Here is a 12,413-nt window from a genome sequence, read left to right as displayed (position 1 = left end):
GTTCTAATTGCTTTCGTTCTAGTGCTGGAAACTCCAATTTTCACCTAAGTATAGTTGTGTTGTGATTCAGGGTCAGCCTGTGGGTTCGGCAGTTGGGTCGGATGACTCAGATGAGGGGGAGGAGGGGGGGTGTTGAAGAACTTGCTGATGATGGCTTTGAGGCTCCGCAGAGCCCCCAGCCAGGCCCCTCCTACCTGGTGGAGACCCAGTTGTGTGAGCCTGACAGTGTGGATGAAGATGACCCACAGCTGGCCCTGTTCAAGGACGCCCGACGCAGGAGGCAGTCAAGTAGGAGCAAGCAGAGGAAGGCTGTGTGGCTTCTCGGAAGGAGGCAAAGAGAGGCCACGCCCTGAACTCTTTATAAAGGGAATGTTTGGGGAGGGCTGGTTTGCTGAAAGCAACCGCTCCGATAGTGTTTCAAAGCTCCTGTATCTTGGTATGTGTTTTGTTTGTTTTTGTAATAAATTTGGCAGACGTATTCCAGCCTCTTGCCGTTTATAAAGGGGTTGCCTTTTCTGCAAGGCCGGTAGCAGGCTGGTACAGAACAAGTTGGCATTGATCATCTCTGATTATTGAAATTGGAGTACTCAGGAATAAAAGTCTACTTGGGTGGGTTGTTCTTTCCAAGATGCTTCTTTATGCAACCTGGTTTTTTACTATCTTTCTGTCTTCTGGTGCAAAAGTACAGTAGTAGTGTTTTTTTTAGACTGGGCAGTTGACATTCCCGATCAGGATTGGAAATAGGCCAGAGTCAGGAGCCTTGCTTTGGTGCTCATACCCAGGTGATCTGATACTCTTCATATTTCCATCATATGATGAGGACGTGACAGAGATCCTGTCAGCTGCTTCTTTTAATTTTACATCTTTTGTGTAATGTGGGATTTTTAAAAGGCCCATCAATTTGCTTTTTATGTTGAAATCAATACACAAAACATTCTTTCAGTGTGTAACAAAATAAGAGGCAACATAAAGGAACAAGACCCCAGCTTAGATATACAAACCCAGGTCTTGACAACAACCAAAGAACTAACAATGCAGCAAGTAATAGGAGAAGTGGAACAACTAAATATTAAGACAGAAGATCCAACTGACCAACAGATCCAGCCAACGGGAAAATTAGAAAAGAGAGTGACAACATTGAAAACATCATAAATCAGAAGAAATTTGAGGAAAAGGAACAACAGATTGAATGGAAGATAAATTTATTAGGATAATTGTAGGAAATTGGAGTAATAGGGAGGAGATTAAATGAATACAATTGGGCTAGTCCTTCAAAAAAAACCCCTGTAATTAAATGGTCTTTCTTATTTCAAATAATACGTATAATAATAGAGGGAGAACTGTTTGAGAATTCAAAAACATTGACATGGAAGGTTAGTTGGCAAAGGAAAAAAGCCAGAGTAAGGCTGAACAAAACTAGGGTTTTGATCTAGTAGAGGGGATTCTATACTATTCATTAGTGGGTTGAATATGGTGGAAAATAGATAATTTTTAGAAAATAAAGTAACATAATTGAATAGGTAAGAGGTGTAATAAAATTAATAGACTTTTGGTTTAATATTGTGAAAAATAGATAATTTTTAGAAAATAGAATAAGATTATATGCAAATAGACAAGATGTGTATTTAGAATTTTAGATTTTGTTATAAAAAAGAAAAAATGTAGCAGTTGAGATAAGGGAAAGTCTGGTTGCCTAAAGCTTGGAAATTACAATATACCAAATGTTAACTTGTCTATTGAGGGGAAATTAAAGCCTGGGAAAAAAGTAATAACAGGACATTGATTGTATATAAGGATTGAATGCAAACACAATTAAGATATGTATAAGCTAAAAACTATTGATAAATGTAACAAAAATGGTTTTACTTAGTTGCTAACGATAAGAACTATATTAGCTCAATGTGAGATAGTACATATTAAGGGAAAAAGAGAGGAATTATTTGATGTTGTAACTTGAGATTTGTGCTAAAGATTTATGTATGTTATTGAATTATTGACTACCCAGCCACCACGTTGCTTTTTAAATGTTTAATTGTAAAATTAGAAAACTAATAAAATATATATATAAAAAGAACTCTATAGACGTAGAGAGATCCTGTCTGCCACAATTCAATAAAGACTGTGAATTTTTCAACGGTGAAAAAAGAATTGCTTGAAGGATGATTTGAACCATTCACTTCTGTTCCAGGTTTTTGGACTATCTATCAGACTTGTGTGTGTCAAACCATGTAGCCATTCCTGTAACTCAGGAGCTGATCTGCAAGTGTGTCTTGGACCACAAGAACATTGATATCTTGATCCAAACTGAGTGAGTATCCAGTGTGCCCTTTTCTCTTTGAACAATAGTACTATTGTCCTCTTCCACTACTACTCTTTTTGCTATCCTGATATCAGAGTACTATGTCATTTTGAGCCTATATCAGAGTGTTTAAAAATAGATGTGTTGGGCCAGTAGTTTTATATTAAAATATATTTATTAAAATGCTCTTGAGAGGAGATGCAGTAATGTAAGCTTGCCCTCCTATGGTCAGATTATGGCAGTGGATTGTTAGAAACTGAGTTGACGTCTGAGATGGCTACCTTTAAAAACTTTTTTACTGTTAGAGCAGTAATTGAGGAATTCTGGGAGTTGAAGTCCACAAGTCGTGATGTTGCCAAGGCTGAAGACCCCTGTGTTAGAGGGAAACTTCACAAAGATCACTTTCCTTCAAATGTAGATATTGGATGCTGATTACATATGGTACTTTTTATTATACTCTCTTGGAAGAAATCAATATATTCCAAAACTTAAACTGTTGGGTGATTTTGTAGCCATTATATTGCAGTAAAAATTGGCAGGAAAAAATAATTAAACGAAAGATAGTTCGGCAGATAGCAAGAGACTAATTCACCACATATGACTCAGCTCAGAATTAAATGGCCTTAGATAATTTGTTTCCTAGAAGGTGAGTGGAAGCATTTTTGTTTTTTCAGATTGAGGCCTGTGAAGGAGATGTCTCAGACTCATGAGTACCTGAGTATTGAATTTTCTGAAGAGGAAGTCTGGTTGACCTGGACTGATAGAAACAATGATCATCATGAGAAAAGCATCCGACAGTTGGCCCAGGAAGCACGAGCAGGAAATGCCCATGATGAGAATGTTTTGAGTTACTACAGGTAATATTTTGGTTCCTGTGGCCTAGTTATGTTCCTTGTGTCTGATCGTTGACTTGTTTCTTCCAGTTTAGCAGCTTTTGGCTTTTATTGAATAGTCTTTGTAAGCTGGACAAATCTTTATTAAGGTTTATCATCTTTATTACACTTTCTTTCTTCTTACTTTTGTCTTCACAGATACCAACTGAAGCTGTTTGCCCGCATGTGCATGGATCGGCAATATTTGGCCATTAAAGAAATCTCCAAGCAATTGGGTGTGGAGCTAATATTTCTCTGCATGGCAGATGAAATGTTGCCCTTTGACCTCCGAGCCTCTTTCTGTCATCTCATGCTGCACGTACATGTGGACAGGGATCCACAGGAGAAAGTAATGCCTGTGAAATTTGCACGCCTGTGGACCGAGATTCCTACAGCTATCACTATTAAAGAGTAAGCCATTAGAAATCTCTATGTGGGAAAAGGGAATGAGATATATGAAGAGATGCCATAGCATTTAGAAAGTCTTGCTAATTCATATTCACCCCCTTGTGCTTATTGAGAATAGGAATATAAATGTAGCCACTCACGTATGTAATTTTGGTTCCAATTTGAAATCTATTTGTAGGCAGTAGGAGTTCTAAATAAACATGTGTAGAGTTATGTTATTATGAAAGGCAGGAGGTAGTTTGTACTAGAAGCCACATCCCTTTGATTCATTAAGTTCCTTTTCTTCTGTAGCTATGATTCTAATGTGAATAGTTCAAGAGACGACAAGAAGAATAAGTTTGCCAGCACAATGGAGTTTGTGGAAGATTATCTCAACAATGTAGTCAGTGAAGCGGTTCCCTTTGCTAATGAGGAGAAAAATAAACTGACTTTTGAGGTGAGAAACTTGCCTTTGATATATTGTGGGAGTTTTCCTCCCATGTGAGACAGGCTAATTGCACAATTTCAGCTTCTGGCAAGAACAAAGATCCCATTTGTTGCTTTGAAAATTGGCTTTCTATGTACTCAGAAGAATCCAGGATTTTGTTTTAAATGACTTTTCACTGTGACTGCTTTCTGTTGTTCCAGAGCTAGTGCTCAGTCAACTAATTCAGTTTCTTCTTCTATATTGAACTGGTATCTTTCCAGGTTGTCAGTCTTGCCCACAACCTCATCTACTTTGGCTTCTACAGCTTCAGTGAACTGCTGCGTTTGACACGGACTCTTCTTGGCATCATAGATTGTGTCCAGAACCCTCAGTTGATGATGCAGGCCATGTATAATGATGATGTGGCTGGTAGGTCCTCCAAGCCCTAACAGATGCTGAGATAAAGTGTAATGCACTTATTTATATTAACAATGTGTGGAGGAAAAAGTGGGCACTTTTTTAAAAAAAAGTGGATAGATATTTTTTTTTTGTACATATGGTCAGATCACACTGAGTGGCTTTAGGTACTGTATACCTTTTAAGTTTAAAAATCACTTAAATTATGAAGGAAGATGATGAAAGGAATATTGATTGAGAAGGTGTACTTCAAAAAATTCACCACAGATGTGCGATTACAGTGGGAATTGCTTCTAACCGTATCCCTAATTTGGCTGTAGAAACCCCTCAATGTTCTGACTGAAAGTAGGACCAAGTATTAAGTTTTGTGGAATGTGATTTCTTTCCTAGGGAAAAATGTCCGAAGATCTATCCATGGTGTTGGCCAGATGATGTCTACTATGATGCTGAGCAGGAAGCAGTCCATCTTTGGTTCATCAAACATGAATGCTGTGGTTGTTCCTGAGCCAGCAGATAGGGGAAGAAGCATAGAAAATGAAAACATAGTCGTGATGGAAACAAAGCTGAAAATTCTAGAGATATTGCAGGTTAGAACAAGTCAGTACTTCTGGTAATCACATACTATGAGCCATGACTGTATGACACAATAGCTGCTTCTGCTGGGACCATTTATGATAATGACTTTAGAGAAAAGAAGGGAAAGGAATCATAAATGGCTAGAAAAGTCTGTAAATGGGCTAGACCGGGCATGTCCAACCTGTGGCACACAGGTTGCATGTGGCCCTGGACAGCTACCAATGCAACCCCACAAGATAATAAAAATATAATAAAAGGAATTATGTCATTTATATACACGCATGTGCGGGGGAACCTTTTTACCTTTAATTATATTATATAATAATAATAATAATAATAATAATAATAATAACAACAACAACAACAATAACAACAACAACAACAACAACAACAACAATAATAATAATAATAATAATAATAATAATAATAATAATAATAATAATTTTATTTATATACCGCTCTTCTCCCGAAGGACTCAGGGCGGTGAACAGGGCAAATATATAAAAAAATACAAAAATACAAAAGTTAAAAGAAAATTAAACATATGCCCGACTAAAAACAGTAAATACAAATATTAAAGTGACCATAAAACCCAACCCATCCCCCATCAGGCCAGGCTGGCTTGTTCAAATAAGAATGTCTTCAGATCACGACGGAAGGAGCGAAGGTCGGGCGCCACCCAGAGCTCAACCGGCAGCCGATTCCATAGTTCCGGGGCGCCCAGAGAGAAGGACCTCCCCCTGGGGGCCACCAACCGACATTCTCTGATCGGTGGCACCCTGAGGAGGGTGTATTGCATATGCAGCCTGAGACAATTCCTCTTCACTTAATGTGTCCCACGTAAGCCAAAAAAGATTGGACAATCTTGGGCTAGACTGATCCTCTTTTCATATTCTCTTATACCTAGTTCATTCTAAATGTGCGACTGGATTACAGGATCTCCTATTTGCTCTCAGTGTTCAAGAAGGAGTTTGTGGAGGTTTTCCCCATGCAGGACAGTGCAGCAGATGGAACAGCACCAGCCTTTGACTCTACAAGTAAGCCCCAGCTTCTCCTGGTACTTTTCCCCTGTTTAATTTGATGTCAGAAATCTTTTTTTTTTTACTTCATTTTGCCATAGTGTTCAATAATGGTCTAAAGGTAGATGGATGTATGATCTCTGAATGAACAGCTGAATATATTGTGTGATGATAGAATATCTGTAGGAAATGGGAATGTTTAGGATCATAGTGATTTATTACAAAGAATGAGAAATGGCCATGTTCACTTCAACAGAAGATGACTTTGAGTGTAAGATACTCTTCTCCTTCCTGCTGCTCCCAGTTAAGGACTACACATATAGAGAAAATTCATCGGCTTTATTTTGTATAGCATCCACATATAAAAGAAACTTTTAAAGCTAAATCATCTGGGGGAAAATCTGCTTTTCTCTTCACTTACATATAGTGGTGATTGAGAAACAGCTGATGAGCTAGTTCAGATATTTCATTGTCTTTTCTTTTTTGTTCTCCATCACCTTCCAACTGTTATATTTCTTGTTTCTTATGCACTTTTTTCCCTTCCAGCTGCAACAATGAACCTGGACCGGATTGGGGAACAGGCTGAAGCCATGTTTGGGGTTGGGTGAGTTTTAGTGTACTGGTCAGTTTTCCATTATTTCACCAAAAAGAGCCTTGGTGGAGCAGTGGGCTAATGCCTCCTTAAGTAACACCAGCTGCCTGCAATTAGTGCAGGTTCGCATCCCACCAGGCTCAAGGTTGACTCAGCCTTCCATCCTTCCGAGGTAGGTAAAATGAGGACCCAGATTGTTGGGGGCAATAAGCTGACTTTGTAAAAATGCCACTTGGGGGGGGCAAAAGCCCTAATAAGCAGGTATGTACATAGAATGAAGGCTATTGCTAAGCACATTGTGCTTTAGATTGTAAGCCGCCCTGAGTCTTCGGAGAAGGGTGGGATATAAATGGGATTTAAAAAAAATTTAAAAAAATTATTGCTGTCAGTTCAAAGCCATGGTTATGATTTCTTTCTTTCTTTCTTTTTCTCTTTGGGCTACAGGAAAACAAGCAGTATGTTAGAAGTGGATGATGAAGGAGGGCGTATGTTTCTTCGGGTACTAATCCATCTGACAATGCATGATTATCCACCTCTTGTGTCAGGCTCTCTTCAGCTTCTCTTTAAACATTTCAGCCAGCGTCAGGAGGTCATGCACACCTTTAAGCAGGTAAATGCTCAATGTAGCTCTCAGTGGTGGTATATTTTGCAGTTCTGTAAATCTTTTCCCCTTAGAGTTCCTTCTCAGTGGAACAAATTTACATAATGTGTTTATTTTTGCTTCACTGTTGAACATGCTGCCTCTCTTTGGGCCTTCTTATGATTTATGGAACTTAGAAAATGCTATTTTTTAAATCTTATTTTGAGATGTTTGGTATGCTAGAAGCTATCAGTATGCCAAGGGGGTGCCAATAGTCTTCCACTATGTATGTTAAAAATATCAAAACTGTTGGACCCAGCCTATTTAAAATGGTAAATGAAGGGATTATCTATATTTATCACACTTTTGATGTGTTGGCACTAACTATATAAAACCAGTGGTTATTTTTCTAGAGGTATTGTGTCATTGCACTGATGATTTACCTAGGTTGGGAATGAAACATCTGTAAGAAAACCATCAAGCTCAAAGAGCACCATGGACACCACACGGCAGAGAAATTATGATGATGATTTTATTTTATTTTTATTTATTTTTAAAAAATTTGTACGCCACCCATCTCACTGTCATGTGAGGAACAAGGTTCTATGAGCTGGTCTTATCTCTAATACCATCACTACTCCATTGGTTTCAACTCTCTACTTGTTTCAACCCTATTCATGGTTAGACGTAAAAAGAAGCTGTATGCTTCTTCAGATGGATGCTATATTTTTTCACCTTTTGCCAAATCTGCAAAAGTTAGGATGACATTGTTGAGACTGTGACTGGAGCTACTGCATGTCAGGAAGCAATGTGGCTTCTTTCTTTATTTCTGAAGTAATTTCTTTGTGGATCAGAAACATTTCTAGGTTATCTTCAGAAAAAGAAATGTATCCCCAGTCTTACAGTAAGTTCCATCAGACCTTATGAGAAAGACAAAGAGCCTTGGTGGAGCAGTGGGCTAATGCCTCCTTAAGTAACACCAGCTGCCTGCAATTAGTGCAGGTTCGCATCCCACCAGGCTCAAGGTTGACTCAGCCTTCCATCCTTCCGAGGTAGGTAAAATGAGGACCCAGATTGTTGGGGGCAATAAGCTGACTTTGTAATAATGCCGCTTGGGGCCCCCCGAAAGCCCTAATAAGCAGGCATATACATAGAATGAAGGCTACTGCTAAGCTTGTAAGCCGCCCTGAGCCTTCGGAGAAGGGCGGGATATAAATGGAATTAAAATAAAAATAAATAAAAAAATAAATCATAAGCCATAGACTTTCACCTTGTATCCCTTTGTGTTGGCCAGAAGCATATGCAGAACGAGCTGATGTTCTTTATGGTAACTTCAATCAGGTCCAGCTACTTATCTCTGCTCAAGATGTTGAGAACTACAAAGTGATCAAGTCAGAGTTGGACAAACTTCGTATGATGGTGGAAAAGTCGGAACTCTGGGTGGAAAAGAAGGGTAACTCCAAGGGAGAAAATGGACAAGAAGGGGAGAAGAAAGAGAAAAAAGAGGTAAATTCACACCAGTTACAAGGCAGGGAACACAAAAGTACATCTAGATTGATAATAGGTGAGATTTTAATCTTTAGTTTACATAGCAGCAAAGGTGAATTTACTAGTGAATAGATATTTGGCTCGTTATGAATCTCTGATGACTATCTAAACAGATCATAGAATAATATTCTAAACTTATCAAGGATAGTGGGAAGAAACCCAGTGGGAAAATCATCATTATTATTAAATAATAACACAGCTTTGATAAACTATGCAGAGTGAGGTAAGTAGAAGACACTCAATTCCGTCAACTTAAACCCAGTTTATTATCTTGTAGCATAGCAGGTTTGTTTTTAAAGTTGGCCTAGTTTGGGGTAATTGAATAGTAACAGGACAGCTCATGAAAATGAACCAAGGTGGATTTCTCCTCTTTCAACTGATATGTAGCCACCTAAATACTCTTTATCTTCCTTTCATCCTCCCAGCGTACTTCAGATGAGGAACCTGGGACCCCTGGAGAAAAAAGCAGTGAGAACTATCAGCTCATAAAAGGGGTAAGCAGTTATATCTGATACTCTCACTAGACAAAATGTGGGAAATATTGCTGACTCAAGCACATGGGGAATGAAGAAGATTTGTTAACAAAAGAAAATGTGACACACTACAGAACAGGAGAGCTTTGCAATGCTACGTAGTCCCAGGATACATGTGTGTTGCCTGTGCCTTTGGCTGAGAAATATAGGAAGACTAAAATCTTTATTTTTGAATGTAGTTATAAGATGTATAAGCCACTTGTTATTCACAAGAGATCCCGGAGCATTGTACATAACTCAAAGAGACAAAATAATAACAAAACACTATTACTGTTCAGCCAGTGAAGTACATAAAGAAACTCAGAGTTCTCTTTGCAGGAGTATGAACACTTTGAATTTATACTGAAAATGAAATAAAATCAGGATTAATCTAGTGCAAGTGTGATGAAGCTGTGATACCAGAGCCGAGGGCTATCTGTGAGAGAAGATTCTCCTTTATAAATTCTCAGGGCTTCTCCTTTTCTTAATCCTTGGAGAAGAATTGCAGGGTCCTTGAAAGGAATTCCTGCTCTGACTTCTTTCATTTACAGTTGTTGGAGTTTGACCATTGAGAAGCACAATTAGTCTGAATGTAAATTAACAGAATGTGAGGTATTCAGTGCAACTCAGAACTTGATGGAAGTAGCCATTTCCAAACAGACAGCTCAAAGCACTCCCAGTCAAAAGACATTATGCAGCTATATTATCTATTCCACCAATCCTTCTTTTGTGTAGTGGGTTCTGAAGAGTATGAATGATGCCAGGCAGATGAGTACAATCAAACAGCTCTTTATTAGGTGACCATAACTGTACTGAGGGGTTAGGGGGTACTTGCACTCTTTATATACCTTTCGGAGTAACCAGCCAACCAATCAGATTGAACCTAAATCTCTCGCCATAATTGACTCCCGCCAAAATGGTTACAGTTCAAATGCATACTGGTAGTGACTGTTATACAAGTGCTTAGGTGTTTCTTTAAACCTTAATACACAACACCTTCCTTAATTGATTTTTGGATTGGGTGAAAGAAAGAAGATGGAAGAAGTGGTGAGAAAACACAGATGACTTACAAGTGAAAAACAACATCATTTGGAGTGCTGTAAAATTCAGAGAACTGAAGCAGCACCATTGCATGATAAAAATCTCATTTTGAAGCATTTTATATTGCAAAGCTGCTGAAGCTACTTTCTCACCTTAGCCCTCCTACATGCAGTTGAAGACAAAAATAAATTACCCAACACGATTGTCACGTACTGTTCCATCACCAATTTGCAAGATGGGAGTAAATAATATGGTGGGTTGTTCTCAGCTCCAGACTATGTTGCGAATGGTGTCTAATATGCTGACCAGCACTTAAAGGATTGCTATACATTGTCCAGAACTTGACTTGCCAAACTGGGACTACATGGTACCAGTGGACCATAAGCTACTCCTCTCCAAGCAACTGACTCTCCAATATACAATATGGAAAATCTGCTTTTGCTTCAGTAGGGGACATTTTAAGGATTATTTTAATGTTTTACCCCAAATAAGAATCATGTTTGAAGGAACATAAATCCTCTGCTGTTCTCCTTGGGGATACCTGTTGTGCCTGATGGATCTGGCCATTGATGATTCTTAACATTTCTCTCTTCCATCTCAGAAGACATCTATCAATGCATTTCATTATTAACCACAAAAAAAGAAAGAAAGAAAGAAAGAAAGAAAGAAAGAAAGAAAGGAAGAAAAGAAAGAAAGAAAGAAAAGAAATCAGATGGTTCTTTTGGAATCTTTAAAAAACTCTATCTCATCCTACTTGTTTCTCCCTGTTTTTCCCCCCAGTCCCTTCTATTCTACTTTTGTCCACAGCATTTCATGTTGCAGAGATATTATATATAGTTATTTTAGGCCTCCATTCCACTTATTTTTCTTCCAGTTGGTTTGTTTTGGTTATGAATATTTGTGCATTGTTTCACATCTGCTGATATTTAATAGTATTCTTTTGGCTGCATAAGCACAAGCAGAACAATTAAAAAAAGGATTAGATGGAAGAATAAAAGTGCCATTCCACTGCAACACGATAGATACTGCAACGATAGACACTGCAACACGATAGATGGTATTTATGAGTCAGCAACCAACCAGACAGGATTGCTGTAGGAATAAAATAGTGGTAAAATGACTTTCTGTCCTGAAACTTTGGGGTAAATACATATAAATAAGGAGCTGTCCGCATCAGTTTCCTGTGGTATTGTAGCCACTGTGAAGAAACCAGAATCCCCCAGTTTTACTTTGGCTATTACTTGAGGATATCTTATACTGCTTCTCTAAAGGTTGAGGTGTGTAAAGAAAAAGTAAAGAAATATATAAAGAAATGACTTTCCCCTTCATTATAACAAGGATAAACTATTTTTGTAACCAATCATGATATCTTAAAATATGCCACAAATGATCTCTTCTTCCCATATCTCATCTATAAACAAATCCTTAAAGCCTCATCTGTCAGTCTTGGTCAGCAAAAGTTCACTAAGGGCTACCAGAGATAAAACCGATCTATTTTAAACTTGATCTAATAAACTAACCTTATATTCCTTCTGTAAAGTTTGATTTCTTTGTCTCTTCTCATAAAATCTTTCAAAAGTTTAACAGGTCACTTTTGTAAATCCATTTTTTTGGTAGAAAAATTATCCAAATCACTCTTTTGGTTTATTATTTGTATAACCAGTGTTGCATCTTCTTTCATACCTTTCCTGTATCTTGTCATTTTGAAATACACTTTCAAATCAGTCCCAGTCTTATCCTTATTCCTCTTCTATAACATCTCTTAAACAATCTATCAATAATGACAGATACTGCTAAGATTATCTTCTGGGTCGACTGTTCATAAATATACTTCAAAACATTTAATATTGAGCTATTTTTCTTCATTCTGTATTAATAAGTGAAATTTCAGTTTCCTTTAATTATAATGTTTTTCCTTCTGGTTCCCTCTAGTGTTCAATCTTCAAAGTTACATCCTATCATTGTTTTTTTTAAGAATACAAAACAAAGTGTCCCACAGGAAGGGTTCTTATAATTAATTTCACAATCTTATTTCAAATCCATCTTGACCCTTATTCTGTCTATATAAACTTAAATATAAGGCTGTTTTATACATATAGGTATATAGGTATAGGTATGTGTGATGCGGTGGCTCAGTGGGTTA

General features: G+C 37.8%; 1 protein-coding gene across 2 annotated transcripts in view; it reads left to right on the top strand.

The window, feature by feature from the left end:
• The window catches only part of ITPR3 (inositol 1,4,5-trisphosphate receptor type 3), a 119,689-nt gene that overhangs the window by 62,144 nt on the left and 45,132 nt on the right, over nt 1–12,413 (top strand). For both annotated transcript variants that reach the window (XM_083360433.1, XM_083360434.1), the window contains 11 exons: nt 2,189–2,308; nt 2,974–3,156; nt 3,331–3,582; nt 3,871–4,015; nt 4,267–4,414; nt 4,793–4,989; nt 5,886–6,015; nt 6,544–6,601; nt 7,034–7,199; nt 8,511–8,675; nt 9,143–9,211. In XM_083360433.1, the coding sequence (XP_083216559.1) occupies nt 2,189–2,308; nt 2,974–3,156; nt 3,331–3,582; nt 3,871–4,015; nt 4,267–4,414; nt 4,793–4,989; nt 5,886–6,015; nt 6,544–6,601; nt 7,034–7,199; nt 8,511–8,675; nt 9,143–9,211 (1,633 nt within the window). The remainder of the gene's footprint in view (nt 1–2,188; nt 2,309–2,973; nt 3,157–3,330; nt 3,583–3,870; nt 4,016–4,266; nt 4,415–4,792; nt 4,990–5,885; nt 6,016–6,543; nt 6,602–7,033; nt 7,200–8,510; nt 8,676–9,142; nt 9,212–12,413) is intronic.

This window comes from Vipera ursinii (genome assembly GCF_947247035.1).
Source record: "Vipera ursinii genome assembly, chromosome: 3".
In the NCBI taxonomy this organism is placed as follows: Eukaryota; Metazoa; Chordata; class Lepidosauria; order Squamata; family Viperidae; genus Vipera; species Vipera ursinii.
Note: the sequence above shows the minus strand (reverse complement) of the source record. Positions and strands in the feature narration are given on the sequence as shown.